Source organism: Peromyscus maniculatus, chromosome 6 (assembly GCF_049852395.1).
Source record: "Peromyscus maniculatus bairdii isolate BWxNUB_F1_BW_parent chromosome 6, HU_Pman_BW_mat_3.1, whole genome shotgun sequence".
Taxonomy (NCBI): domain Eukaryota; kingdom Metazoa; phylum Chordata; class Mammalia; order Rodentia; family Cricetidae; genus Peromyscus; species Peromyscus maniculatus.
Window position 1 is genome coordinate 138,342,219 of NC_134857.1, and position 15,413 is coordinate 138,357,631.

At 37.1% G+C, this 15,413-nt stretch overlaps 1 protein-coding gene across 4 annotated transcripts in view; it reads right to left on the minus strand.

The window, feature by feature from the left end:
• Positions 1 to 15,413, minus strand: part of Lrrc7 (leucine rich repeat containing 7) — a 475,963-nt gene that overhangs the window by 149,794 nt on the left and 310,756 nt on the right. For all 4 annotated transcript variants that reach the window (XM_015993791.3, XM_015993794.3, XM_015993790.3 and 1 more), the window contains one exon: positions 715 to 778. In XM_015993791.3, coding sequence (XP_015849277.1) covers positions 715 to 778 — 64 coding nt within the window. The remainder of the gene's footprint in view (positions 1 to 714; positions 779 to 15,413) is intronic.

Genomic DNA, 15,413 nt, shown 5'->3' on the forward strand with positions numbered 1-15,413 from the left:
CTGCAGCAGTGAAGGGTAAGGCTCTTAGCTCTGACCTCTTGGGCTTTCATCTTTGCATTGGCTCTGTGTTTCTTATTTAATAAGACGGTTACTTCTACAGTATGCTGGGTCTTTTTTTTTTTACAAAGGATTTTGTGATTCTGGTCTTTGGGCACACTTTAAAGAAAAAAATCTGGAAAATGGCTGTCAGAACACTGCCAATCTTGTAGGCAGTGAGGCATCAACCTTTCTTCATGGGAAAGGTACTTTCATTACTGTTGGGAGGGTACTGACTCGGGCTAACTTTCTCAACCATCATAGTAATCTTCAAGGTGTGAGCTCTAAACAAACCCTTTTAACCTTTGTGCAGCCGCATAACAGTTACATATCAGTTACCACTTCAGTTTCATTTACATAAAGTGAAGATGACCACATGTCAGATGAGAATTAGCTGACATGAAGCTTGTAATATACTTGTTTTTACCTTCCACACAGTTGGTACTTAAATTGTCAATACACACCTCCTCTAATTCTGAATTTTTTTGTGATATGTAATATACAGTTTTCCATGGTTAATTACATAGTCAAACAATCAATATAACACCTAGCTTTCATTATTTTAATGTTTAGCAAACACACATATGCACTCAATGCTTTAATGATGGGGTTGGGAAAACACAACAGAAAGACTCTCCTGGAGCCTATTTGACAAGTTTAGGAAACATGTTTTCTTACCAGCTCACTGAATTCATTATTGCCTAGGTCAAGTCTTTCCAGCTGGGCCAGTTTGTGCATTGATCTGTAACAGATGGAGAAAAGTACCATTATGAGGTAGCACTTGACATGTTGCTTTAATGATAATCTATCCACAATGACAGATTTTCCTGACTATATCACACAGGAAATATCACGATATTCCTCAGCAAGAGTTGAACCACAGATGCATAGAGAAGCATGTGACTGGCCAACTGGATACAGTTATAGAAGACCATGGTCCACAGCACTGGGTCTCCAATGCAGAGTGTGATGGGGGTCCAGGGCCAGCTGTTTCACACACTTGGAATCTCATTAAATACCTGTATCAGGAGGCTTAGGGTAGATCCACTACCATTTTTAAGAATCACTGCAGTGTTTCACACACTTGGAATCTCATTAAATACCTGTATCAGGAGGCTTAGGGTAGATCCACTACCATTTTTTAAGAATCACTGCAGTGATTTATTAATCACAAGTGGCTAAAGTCAATCCTAGCAAAGGGAATCCTACTTCTGCCTTTGCCTGAGTGCATCATCAGCTTTGTCCTTTCTCTTCATTTCAGGAGCTTCTGTGACAGATAGACTATCTTCACCGATCCCTAAATAGACTGAGTTGGGGCTGCAATAGCGCTGAACTATTGTAAGACCCTTGACAAAGAATTTGTTTCATAGGCATTCTAGAACACTCCTAGTATAGCAAACACTTCTCAAATCATTACCAAATAAGCATACAACATAACACAAGATAATGATTTTTTGAAAAGATTTTTATCCTCTCCCACTTAGTATACTTTCCTTAAATCCTATCTACACAGAGGCTATTGAAATTTTAGAAACAAAAATCTTAGACATCTCAAAGTGGATATAGGAACTATTAAATTTTTTATGACTATTAAGTGAAAATATACTATAATCTAGACTCAAATAGTATATGCCTTTTATAGCCACAATTATTGGGGTATTATTATGTACCATTTTGGGGTACACTAATGAACAAAGCTGACAACAATTCCTTTACCAAAAGACTTTATATTCAGTCAGAGAAGGATTAGAAGCAAAACAATTAAGTAAAATACAGTAATATGTAGGTTAAAAGTGCTACAGTGAAACTTAGCAGAGGCAGGGGACAAGAAAGAGACTTCTCACAGGGATTTTATGTTTAATCAGGTGATGAAGTTCTACTTTACCAAGATGAGATTCCTCAAGAACTTAAGTATGTTGCTATGAATGATTGATAAATAAAATGCTGATTGGCCAGTAGCCAGGCAGGAACGATAGTGTAGGTTGGACAAGGAGAGAGGAGAATTCTGGGAAGTGGAAGGCTGAGGCAGAGAGATTCTGCCAGTCGTCTCCATGGGGAGCAGGATGTAAAGTACTGGTAAGCCACGAGCCATGTGGCAAGGTATAGATTTATAGAAATGGGTTAATTTAAGATACAAGAACAGCTAGCAAGAAGCCTGAGCCATTAGGCTGTACAGTTTATAAATAATATGTCTCCGTGTGTTTGCTTGGGTCTGAGGGCCTCGGGAGCTGGGCAGGAACAAGATAACTTTAGCTACATAAGTACTTTGATCCTCTGTTATCTCCCAAGTCATCAAGATGTAAGGGACCGCTCACATTACAAACAGCCCACAATCTTGAGGGAACAGCTCTGACACACTGGAAAAATTCCATAGAAAATGCATTTGTATGTTGCTAGATATGCAGAGTGGCACTCCTTCAGCCTTGAGGATGCAATTAGAAAAATAAGGTTTAACTGAGGTTTTGTTTGGAGTAGCTGATCAGGCTATTTGAAGGTTGGGGGACATAGCCAGGAATGAAATGTCAAAAAGATAGTTCATAAAAAATAAGAAATACGGTCACAAAATCTAGCCATTAAGTCTGAGTTTTATTCTAAAGGCAACATAAGCTTTTAATATTTCTGTAGGAAGGAGATACTGGTTTTTTATTTCAGATGCTAACTCTGGAATCATGAGACATTGTAGAAAGCAAGGAAAGGCAGTAACAGCAGTGAAGCCACATAACTGAGTGTCATGGGATCCATGGCCAGAAAAGGACCTGGTGAACTGGATACCATGATGACACAGATGACATGGTCTGGGGAGAAATAGGGCCTTATGAATCACTAGATGTATGAGGAGGAGATAAAAGATGGTTCTTTGATTGGGTAGCATTGTGGGAACAGTGATGGAACAATTCTAAGGATGGGATAGGTTGAAAAAATTCACCTTAAATATTATATTGAGTTTGACATGATACATTTGTGTTATGGAAAAATGTGTGTTTGTATGTGTGTGTGTGTGTGTGTGTGTGTGTGTGTGTGTGTGTGTGTGACATGTGCATGCATGTATACCTGGAATAGAAGGTCTTGAATGGAGATTAATGTTTAAGAAATAAAATGATACATTTCTTATCTATCCTATGTGAAGATGTCATTTTTAACTTGTGCCATTCTCCTTGTTTTCCAAGACTCTTGGAATTTGAAATTTCAAGGAATGTGTTTCTTGTCTCACTACATCTCCAGCACTGAATTGATGCTTCTGGAAAGGGGATGAGGTACCTGAGTCCAATAGAGAGATAATTAGATTTTTTTCTGACTCAGAACATTGAGACATGGAGGAGTCTTTCTCATTTTAATTTGAGATGACAGGTTTTACAAGCAGTAAAGAACCTTGTGACTTGCAGTGGGGGGTCACATGGTCAATGTGGTAGGGTACATAAGATGACCACAGAGGTAGCAGTCCCTTGCCTGTGATATGGCTGCATAGTTCTAGGTAACAAGTCTTTTTTTATTGAGAATGAAAGTTCTCTGAAGACCAGAGTCCCATCATATTTTTTGGCAATCTATGAACCCTTGCTTTAACTGATGTTCAAAGAGAAGAGAATATAAAATGACACACTTGTTGCCAAGCACTGTAAGGAAAGCCCAAGATCAAATTAATTTTATTAAATGAAGAAATAAACAGTATCTTGTCTGCAAGGGCACTCAAGAATATATATTAGTTACAGGTTTTGTCTCCTTTCTAGTCCAAACTGTTCTCTCTTTAATCACCCTTGTGTGACAACTTCAGCCCCAACATATACTAATTATCCTTTTCGGACCTTCTAAAATTCCTCAGTTTATTTTCCAAAACAGAATCAAATCCAGATTCAGGACCCTTGTACTTATAAAGATTTATTGGAATGTAACCATGTCTTTCTACTAAGGTGTCAGGATATCTGTGGAACTGAGCAGCCTGAGCAGACACCTTGAGAACTGCAGAGCCTGAAACATTATCTGTATGAAGTCTTCAGGCTTCTGTCTACATGGGCTATATAGAGAGAACTATTAATTCTACTTCTACTAGTGTAGTTTAAGTTCAACTTCTTTTGTGGGAAGAATAGAAGCCTCTGTGCTGACTGTTAGTCTTGTCTAATTCTAGTTGTGAGCTATCACCTTTAAAGTGTTTAGTTCAGACTTACTCCAAGCACTCCTCACTACACATCTATCAAGTCTCTCACAGTCCCTCTGACATCTTTATAGTTTGCTGTTTGGGCAGATGGGAGCCTTCTCTTGGGCTTTCTAAACTATTTTCAAAAGCTCAAGTTATTTTACTGAAACACATCTCTTCAGTTTTATTTTCTCTCACTTTGCTCATATATACATATGTTATATTCACACATAAACAGATATGTATATGACTGAAAACATTAAACTTTCAATTATGATTCTATGTGAACTCTTCAGTGTGGAACAGAAAAGATACCAACTTTTGTCTTATTCTTTTTATAAACCTTTGTTCTCATTTGCTTTGATTTTATAATTTATATGTATTTATATTTGTCCAGGTATAGAAAAACACACATATAGTTCCTTGTTAAATTGAAATAAAGTTGGAATTTAAATAGAAATTGTGAAAAATTATTGAATACAGTTCAGAAATAGTGAAAATGTTTATATTATTTTCTATTTAAAATATAATAAAAATTTGTGAATTAATCTAAACGTGAAAAAGGACTTTCTCATCAAGACAACCAGCCTGCAAATAATGACATGGAGTAATTATAGAAGCTTGACCAATAGCTTAGGTTTATCCCACTAGCTTCTATAACTTAAATTCACCTGCTTTATTATTCTACATTCTGCCATGTGACTCGGTTACCTCTACTCTGTACTGTATGTCTGACCTCTTTAGCATCTCCCCAACTCTTTTCTTCCCAGAATTCCCTCTCCCTGGAAATTCCACCTATTATCACCTGCCTTGATATTGACCATCAGCTCTTTATTAAATCAATCACAGTGTAAACAAATATTCATCTTCACACATTACACAGTGTAAACAAATATTCTACATTTCCCCTTTTTGTCTACATAAAAAGGAAATGTTTTAACTCCAAAACAATAAAGCTAAATACAATAAGAATAATTATTGGGTATTGTTTAAATAAAAAGGAAAGGTTTTAACACAGTAAGACTATATATAGTAAGTACAATTATCAGGCAAGAATTACATTCACAATGTCCAGTCCACATGTATTTGGCAAATTTGGAGAAAGAACTGTATTATCTATCTTATATTAGTGGGTTCAAAGTTTTATACCTAAACCATTTTCTATTATAACTTGTATTACCGATCAAAAAATATCTTTTTAGATCTTAAAGCATCTTTTTAGATAAATAACTTGAGCTTTTATGTTTCTCAACCTTATAAACTTTATATCTCTTATGTAAGTTTCTTTTATGAATTTGGTAACAAAGAAAATGATATAATCATCTACTCTTCGATCCCCATCAGAGACCCAAGAAGGATAAAATATTACCTGAGTAAATAGGAAGTGCAGAGCAAGCAACTTCTGAAACTATAGAAATGACAGAAACAGCTGGCTGCCTGGACAGTCAACCAAGGTTCTTCTGCAACATTGTGGCATCTATCTTTAGCCTACAGGTCTAGAATATCTAACAGACTTTTCTGTGAAGCAGGAATTTTGAAGGACCTTCCTACCTTGTCTTGGCAAAGTTCAGTAGTCACCTTCTTTTGTGTTCTGCTTGTCCAATTTGGACAGTACACTCAGTAGTAGAGGCAAAGGCAGTTTCTTATACAGTGGCTAAATTTGCCACAAATTAAAGCAAATTTAATATGTAAGTTTTCCAGTGCCCATCATCTTCTCTGAAGTAGGTTGGTGCTGCCAAGAGCAGACATGTCTCACTGTTATGAAAAGCCCTATGTTATTAAAACATCTTAAAGGCCATATTCTGTAGGTCTCTGAAGTGTTTGAAGACCACGTATCTATCTAAAATATATCTGTTTGACCTTGAAAACATTACCTACATGAGTACAAGTTTGATTGTTATAGATAACTAACTACTAATCTGTATTTCTTAATTGTCATAAATAGTGTATAATAATAATTTTCAAGGACCAGAAATTTATATTGCCTTGTTAAATGAACTGCATGGGTACAATAACTTAAATAAGAGTAGAAACATATATACAGTATAACAAAAATAACCCTAAATTTGTATTAATATAAAAAAATCCATATCAATGTAAAATATTTAGGACTAGTAGTTGCTTTTTTAACTTAAAGTAGATTCAATAATCTACCATTTTATCATTTCATGATCATATTCCCTTTTTTCTTCTTAGAATCCTACCTCCCTTGCTTAGTTTTTTCCCTTACCATGACCAGTAACAATTTATAATCAACCCCCCTAAACAATGACAAACATCCATAATCTACCAAATGATCAAAAACCCACCCATCCCACTTCTTGGGAATGTGGGCATCATATTCTCTAGACTGCTTCCTGTTGCTTGGGGACAATGGCATCTTTAGGGACCCTGAGGAAATTGGGATAATGGTCAAGTCCTGTGAGAGCTATCTATATTATTTTTTGTTTAGTCTCTGTGTGATAGGAAAGTGTAGAGCTTATCTGAAGTCCTGGCTGGAATAGTGTGTGAGGCTGGACACTCTTAACTAGCAACTTTGAAGTTGTTCTGAATGTAGAATTTTGAGGAAACTTCAACAGAGGCATTCTGAGAGGCTGGATCACCTGGGCTACTTGTTTTTATTGGTATCTGGTCCTCCCCCTGAAAACACAGAAACTTTCAAAGGTAACATATCTATCTGCATTATCACAAGTATGGAATGTGCGGTGTGCATGAGTCAGGTAAAGATGATTTTTTTTTGTTCTATGTTTGAACAGGTATAAGTCATTTACTGATTTTACAAGTCTGTTTGGACTGTATAACCAAACCTCTATCCATGCCATATGAAAGGGAGGCATGTGATTATAAGTCATGAGGACTCTATAGCCAAAAAGATTTATCATGTCTCCTCCAGTCTCACACTCCCCCTTATGCAACATATTTTCTGACTTCCATTCTGAAAGTAAAACATTCTTAAAATATATAGGTTGGTTTAATTTAGCAGTTTCCATAATCCAATGTCACTTAGCAGCTATTGTTTTTTGTTAATTAAAATTTAAAAAATTTAAAATTACAAACACTGTGCAGGATCCAGACACACTGTGTATTTCCCATCTTATGTGACTTATTCTTTTTATATTAGTTTACTCTCTCTTGAAAGACTTTATTATTTTTAAATGTTTTTTAATGACTGTCTATACCCATTTTCTTTACTTTCTTTAGCACCAAAGCGCATTTGAAAACATATTGTGCCTGTTTAGAGGGTTCTTTGGTCTAGACCTGATTTTTTGAGTATCTTACAGCCTTCTCTGGCCATGGGAGTCAAACCTTAAATGGCTAGGCTACAGCCTCACAGCTCTGGGTTCTGGCTGTGCCCTGCTTGGTTTCCTGAGAGCCTAGCCTCATGCTGGCAGTATGGGCAGCATCCATGTTTATAGCCTCAGCTCTGGAAAGTTGCTGAGTCTGAGATGCAGCAGGCATTTTTACCTAGCACACCAGCTGCTCCAGTGCTATGCTGCACAACAGGACCTTCTAAAGGAGCCATGTCTCTGTACATCACGAGCAGTACCCAAGATAGCCACATCTGACTGCGTGTTTGGAACTACTACTTCTTCCTCCTCCTCCTCCTCCTCCTCCTCCTCCTCCTCTTCTTCTTCTTCTTCTTCTTCTTCTTCTTCTTCTTCTCCTTCCTCCTCCTCCTCCTTCTCCTTCTTTTTGCTTTTTCAGGCACTATGTAGATTTATGTGTTGGACACTGGGCACCAAATGCAAAAGTACTTTCTTTTTGGGACTGTCAGCCCTCAAATAACGACAGGGAGACATTAATTATGAAAGACTGGCCATTAACTTAGGCTTATTTCAAAAGTTCTTATAACTTAACCTTTTATTGACCTAGCTTCTGCCACATGGCTTAGTTACTTCTATTTTGTATATTGTATGTCTGACCTCTTCAGTGTCTCTCCACCTCTCTTCTTCCCAGAGTTCTCTCTGTCCCTAGAAATTCTGCCTATATTCTCCTGCCTAGCTATTAGCTATTCATCTCTTTATTAAACCAATCACAGTGACAAATCTTCACATAGTATAAACAAATATTCCACAAGATAAGGGTTTTCACTTAACAAAATATTCAATATCCTTAATCATCAGGGAAATACAAAACAAAACTACTTTGAATTTCATCTTACACCAGTAAAAATGGCTAAGAGGAAAAAAAATAAATAACAGCTCATTCTTGTGAGGATGTGGAGAAAAAACACTCATCCATTGTTTGTGGGAGTACAAACTTGTACAGTCACTCTGGAAATTAGTGTGGTAGTTCCTCAGGAAGCTGAGAATAGATCTACCACAAGATCCAGTTATACCACTCTTGGGCACTTCTTGCTCAATTATGTTCATCACTGCTCTATTTGTAATAGTCAGAAATTGGAAACAGTCTAGATGTCAATCAGCAGAAGAATGAATAATAAAAATGTGGCAAGTTTATACAATGGAATATTACTCAGCTGTTAAAAAGTGAAATCATCAAATTCACAGGTAAATAGATGGTGCTAGAAAAAAATCATCTTGAATAAGGTCACTCAGACTCAAAAGACAGGTATGTTATATATTCGTTTATATGTGGAGGTTAGCTTTTAAGTCTTCAATAAGCATGCTGAATAACCATAGAGATTAGGCATAGATTAAGGAATTAGGGAAGAGGAAGAAACTCCTTAAGTAGTGGAAACAGAATATATAGTCATGGAGAGATGGGGGGCACTGGGTTGGGGGGATTAAATGGCAAAGGGAAGAGGTGGAAAGGAGAAGATATGGGTATGGGGACAGCTAACACTAAGGGCCATCCAAGGAGTAATACACAAACTTCCTATAGTAGAAGACAAATATTATACATATTATTTCATATGTGGATGATAGTTATTAATTCTTTGCTAAAGGTCTATAATCTCTATACTCACAGAGGTTAGTTATAGAGTAACATGTGTGTGTATCTCACAAAGAAGGGGAAATGGAATAGCTAGTTATGAAGAGATGGGGTAGTGTTACTGGAACAGGATGATTAAACGGAGTGGGAGGACTGAAGAGGGAGTAAGGGAGAAAACATTGGAGGGACAACTAACACTCAGGGCACTTTCAGGGGTCATATAGAAACCTACTACTAAAGAAGCTTCTTAAAATATATACATATATCAAAGAAAAATGGAGTCACCAAATAATAGCAGAGACAAAGAGATCTTTTCCAATTAAGGGAAACTTCCAGTGCTAGGAATAAGTTACATCTAATTGAGTTGTTGGCCAAAGGCACTCCATGGAAACCCCCAGACAACTCAGGCTATTGTCAAGGCTGTTGGTTATTCTCCACAAACTGATGGAAGTCCCTATTGCTGAAAATAACACTTATATATCTAATCAAACAGGGAGATTTAAAGCTGGTGCCTAACCAGGGTCTTTACCCCTACTGACTAGTGTTCACAGTATTGAAAAACACTCGGCACACTACCAAAGGAGAAGATAAATGAACACCAACACAGCTTCAAATCCTACAATCTACAATGTTAAACTGGCTGCATGATACACAGGTTCAATAGTGGCACAAACACGGGAGTAACCAACCACTATCTGATTGGATTTAAGACCCACTCCATGAGATGGAAACCATCTGGGTAAACCCTGATACTGCTCTGGTGGCCAAGAGATTAAATAGGCTGTGGGTCTATGGAGAAAACAAATACCATTGTTCTACTAAAGAAATATAACAATAAAAATTACTCCTAATGGCATTTTGTTATACCTATAGGTCAGTGTCTTACTCAGCCATCATCAGAAAAGGTTACTCTTGCAGTAGATGGGTACAAATACAGAGATCTACAACTGGACAATGTACAGAGAATGAGAGAGTAAGTGGACAGAAGCCTTCATCCCTAACTCAGAATCTGTCTCCAATTGATAAACATTCCCAAAGGAAAAGTCAGTTTTTCCCAAGGGAGTCTCACTTAAGGGCAGGCCCCATGTCCAACAGCAGATGTTCTAACACAAAATGAATTCAGTGGTATTTTTGGAGATGTTTTGTATCATAATACTTTATTTGGGCATTTAAAAAAAAATCTTACTTGACTTTTGCTCATCTGTTATGGCCTAACCCTAACCTTGATTTTGTGTTTTGTGGGTTTTGTATATATGGGTGTGTGGGTGTATCTCTGCATATGTATATGTTTCTTGTGCTTTCTCTTTATTTTTTCTGTTCTCAGTTTGTCTGTTTGCTTTGTTTTATTCTGCCTTAAAAACGGCCTGTTTGTTTTCTATGGAGAGAGTAAGAAAGAAGGCATGGAGTTGGAAGTGTGGGGAGGAGGGAAGGATCTGTGAGGAGATGACAGAGGAAAAACTGCTCAGAAAAAAAGTTATTTTCATTAACAAGAATGCAGTTTTTCTTTATTTCTCAGTTAATATTTAAAATAAGCCCCAAAGTAAATAAGTAAAAAGTCCTATACTTAGTGCCCATAATAACGTAGAGACAGTTGCTAGCTAGCACATGTTTGTGTGTATCATATATATGTATATATGTTCCATTGTATATATTGACCTTTTAAAAGTATGTTAGTATTTTCATCTTTCTCTCCTCTCCTCATTCTTTCTTTTACTCTCCTCACACCCTTTCCCTTTCATGCATTAGGTGCTAAACTCTAATCATTCTGTTAAATTGTCTCCACATTTCTCATTTAAATGAATCCATGCAATAAGTATGACTGACATTAAAAGTGCAGGACTGATGGTATTTCTATGGTAGTAGTCTGCTGTGAACTTTCATTCATCTGTTCCAATTGCTTCTTTTTTGGCATACACCAGGTTGGGCAGTGGAGCTGCCACAGTTTCTAAGATGCAGGGTTTCTCAAACTTAGCATTACTGGTGGTTTGAGATGGCTTCTTCTCTGACAAAGGGACTATCAAGTGTGATGTGGGAGTTTTAGCACACCCTACACAGCCTCTTCTCTAAAGGGCTCATTTTCTAAATGGGAATGACCTTTAAGTGAGTAACTGCTTCCCAGGGTGATAACTGTGAGGAAAAGAATGTGTATAGATTGCCACAGGAGGTTGGAAGAACTAAAGATTCAGTAATTAGGAATAATGTTAGGAAGCAGTGACATTTCCACTGGGGCTTGAAGAGTTTGTTACATGAATCATATACATTTGCACATCTGAAAGGAAACAATGAAATCATTGAAAGAGTACGTCTAGAGCATAGATAGAACTCTATTCTTCTGCGTTTGTACCTTGAATAAGTGTACATATAATATGGTCATGTCTCTTCAAAGAAGGTGAATGATTTTGGTCCAAGGTAAAGAAATTCTTGTGGGAGTTTGTGCTGAGTCCACCATCTTGTTGCCATACATGTAAAAGGTGTCTGGTGGTGATTCTCAGTTGCTCACAACTTGTATGAGAATCCTTCCCTCACCAGGTATCAGTAGCATGACACCAAGAGCTGTCATAAGCAAATATCTCCAGACATGACCAGATGGCCACCTGCTTTTAGGAGAATGAAGGTTAAGGAATCTGAAGAACACTGGACAAATGAGACAAATGAAGAAAAGGGACAAATCATCTATCCCAAGAAACAGAGTGAAACGCCGTATGGGTATATATTATCTAAAAAATTTTATGTCTTCCTAAATGTTTGTTTCTGCTTTGCTCTAAAGATTTAACACTATTGGTCTTCTAATAGTCCCAGTTCAATTAAATTTTTTTTTTTTTTTTGGTTTTTCGAGACAGGGTTTCTCTGTGTAGCTTTGTGCCTTTTCTGGAACTCACTTGGTAGTCCAGGCTGGCCTCGAATTCACAGAGATCTGCCTGGCTCTGCCTCCCGAGTGCTGGGATTAAAGGCGTGCGCCACCACCACCTGGCTAAAATTTAAAGCTGACTTTGGAGTTGGAGAATGGCTCTCTCCTTCTTTAAACTCAAGCATGTTGTTAAAAGGAAAATGCAAACTCCCTGTATCATGCCAGAATAAAAGAGCCATCTTCTGCTATGGGACAGGACAAAAGCCAAATTAATTAAGGGACTATTCTATTACTAATCTCAACTCTTTGATACTATTCTGATTCTTTAAACTTTTCTTAAAGTATGAATTTTATGTTGAAATTTACAAGATTAACATATATATAATATATGTATATATATATATATACATTTTAAACTTTGTTAAGATATGAATGGTCATATAGAGTACTAACTAATTCTAGAAAAAAAGGCTTCAATTAGCTGCATATATATGTCTTTGTGCTCGAGTCTCTTATCAGTTTTCTGCAGGAAATCACGGCCAGGCCTAACATCAACTGAAGTCTCCAGAAAGAAGATGGGGCCCCACAACAACAACAATTCCACGTGGACCAATAATATCATTAAGTTGACAAACATCATCTACAGATCAGCTTTAGACTTTGTAGTGCTCAGAGCAAGTCTGTGGTGCTCAGAGCAATTTTGAAATGACTAGCTGAGATGATCCAGTCTCAAAGACTACTTGAATAAGGACTTGAGATAAACCCTGAACTTTGGCATTATACACAGACTGGATAATGAAGGATATAGTTACCTTTCCTAGAATTTAACAATTAACCTAAAATTTTTCTTTTAGGATAAAGAAAACTTCGCCCATACCCAGAAGGAAGCAATTTTAAAAATATGACGCCCACATTCCCAAAGAGGTGGTGTAGGGCAGGTGGTTTTTTGGTCTTTTTAATGGGTTTTGGGTCTGGGATAATTGTCAATGTTTAGGGGGGTTGGTTACAAGTTGTTGCCAAGGGTTAGGAAAAAGGCTAAGCAAAGGAGATTATATTTAAGGTTCTTGTTTTAAAAAAAAGAAAGGAAGGAAGGAAGAAAGAAAAGAAAAAGACAATTACTAGTTTTAAATACTTTACATTGGATTGGATTGTTTTATATTGTATACAAATTTGAAACTGATATTGTTAGAAAATGCTATATGTATATTTCTAATTGTATTTATACCATTCATTTAACAATGTAATGCAATTTTCTGATCCTTGAATGTTATTATTACCAACTATTAGGATATAAAGAAATGAAAGTTAGTAGTTAGACATTACAATAGAACTTGTAGTCATATTAGATATGTTTTAAAGATTGAGCAGAGATGTTTTAGACAGGTCATCTTCAAACCCTTCAGAGATCTACAGAATATGGCATTTAAAATGTTTTAATAACTTAGAAAAATTTTCTTTTTTGAGACATGTCGGCTCCTGGCAGTACCAATCTACTTCAGAGAAAATATGGGCATTGAAGAAACTGCATATGGGGTCAACTTTCATTGTGGCAAAAGTTAGCCACTGGACAACAAAGTATCCTTGAATCAACAGGACAAAATGGACAGACAGAACACAAAACAAAGGACTACTGTTTCTTGCCAAAGCAAGTGTGGTTATGGCTTTATCAAAAGGCATCTTCTGAGGCCAGGACAATATGGCCCCATCCCTGAAGTGGCCTTCGCAATCCGGAAAAGGAACAGTGCCCTTTTCTTCGATGGCAGCTGAACAGGCAGAGGGCCGATGGTTTCTGTTGTGCAATGGAAGAGCAGCTGAAAGCTCACGCCTCTCAATAGTAGACTGGCATTTAATAGAGGGATGTGGAGAAGAAGGGGATGCTGAGATGAAGCCATATATACACAGCCAAGAAGAATGGACAGCTGAATTCAAAAACCATCAACAATTTCCAGAATTTAAAATCCTGAATCATGACAGGACACTAGTGGAATTAAGGTGTTTCTGGTACTTGGACTGCTCTCACCCAATGTGAGGTTGAACTGTTGACCTTGTGTACATCCTACTTCACAAATGAGTCTGTCAGATACGCTAAGCCTATAGGCTGAAGATGATGCCCCAACACTGCGGAGAAACCTCAGGTGACTGCCCAGGCAGCTGGCTGTTTCTGTCAACTCACAAATTTTTTGGAAGTTGCTTGCATGCACTTCCTATTTTTATTTTTGTTAGCTAATATTATTCCCTTCTTGGGTCTCTGAGGGAGTTGAAGATTAGTTAGTTATGGTTGAAGATTAGTTAGTTATAGTTGAAAATTAATTAGGATAGAAAGTGCATTAGATTCATCTTGGATTTACCAAAATAGGATAGATAACGGAATTATTTTCTCTGATTTGTCAAATACCTGTTTAGGTATTTATTACTTGTATATATTGTATATAGTTATTGTACTTTTGTATATAGTTTTTCTTATGTTAGTTATAACCTTTAGGTTTTTTTCTTTTTATTAAAATAGAAAAGGGGAAATGTGGTGGTATTCTAATTGTACTGAAATGTGATTTTGATTGTATGTTAATAAATAAAGTTACCCAGGGGTCAGAGCTATTAGAGCCATAGACATAGTGTGGCGGTGGTGGCGCATGCCTTTAATTCCATAGATCTCTGTGTGTTCAGGGATACAGCCAGCATTGGAGACATATGCCTTTAAGACCTGGGGGGGGGGCTGTACATACAGACAGTGACGAGGCAGTCACGTGTTTGGGTTTATAACCAATGAGAAGGCAGAATGACTATGAAACGACTTACACACAGGGAAATAGCTCTCTTTTGGGAAGCTAAGACCACCGCAGGAGGAAGGGTGAGATTTTAGCTCTGAGCTCTGATCTCTTGGCTTTCTCTTTTACATTGGTTCTGTGTTTCTTATTTAATAAGACGGTTGGTTACATCTCCACTGGGAAAGAGAGAAGCTGATCTCCACCGTCTACTTTGCACTTCAGTTTTCTCAGCTGCACAATGAGGAGGCAGACACGCTCCTCTATGTTACAGGCTCATTGCAGTGATTAAAAGAGTTACACATGCATGAAAACACTCCATAGGGGTTAGTTCAATTTAAAGGCTTGTAAGTCAATATTTCCTGAAGTTTTCTTCAGGACTTAAAGATATTGTAGGAGTTTTTAAAAGATTTTGGATGGCCAGTATGTGTTGGCAAAGCTTGTTGGGGGAATAAAGGAGATTTTAATTAATTAATTAATTAATTAATTAATTAATTAATTAATTAATTTTGAGACAGGGTCTCTCTAAAAAACTCTGGCTATCCTAGAACTCACTGTATAGACAGGCTGGCCTTGAACTCTCAGAGACCTGTCTGCCTCTGCCTCCCCAATGCTAGGATAAAAGGTGTGTGCCACCATACATTTCTAGAAATAGATAAAACACACAAATGCTCACGGTGACTCTCCACTAGATGGGAAGAGGCTATTTGTTGTTTACTGGTATGGAGCATTTTTCTCTGCT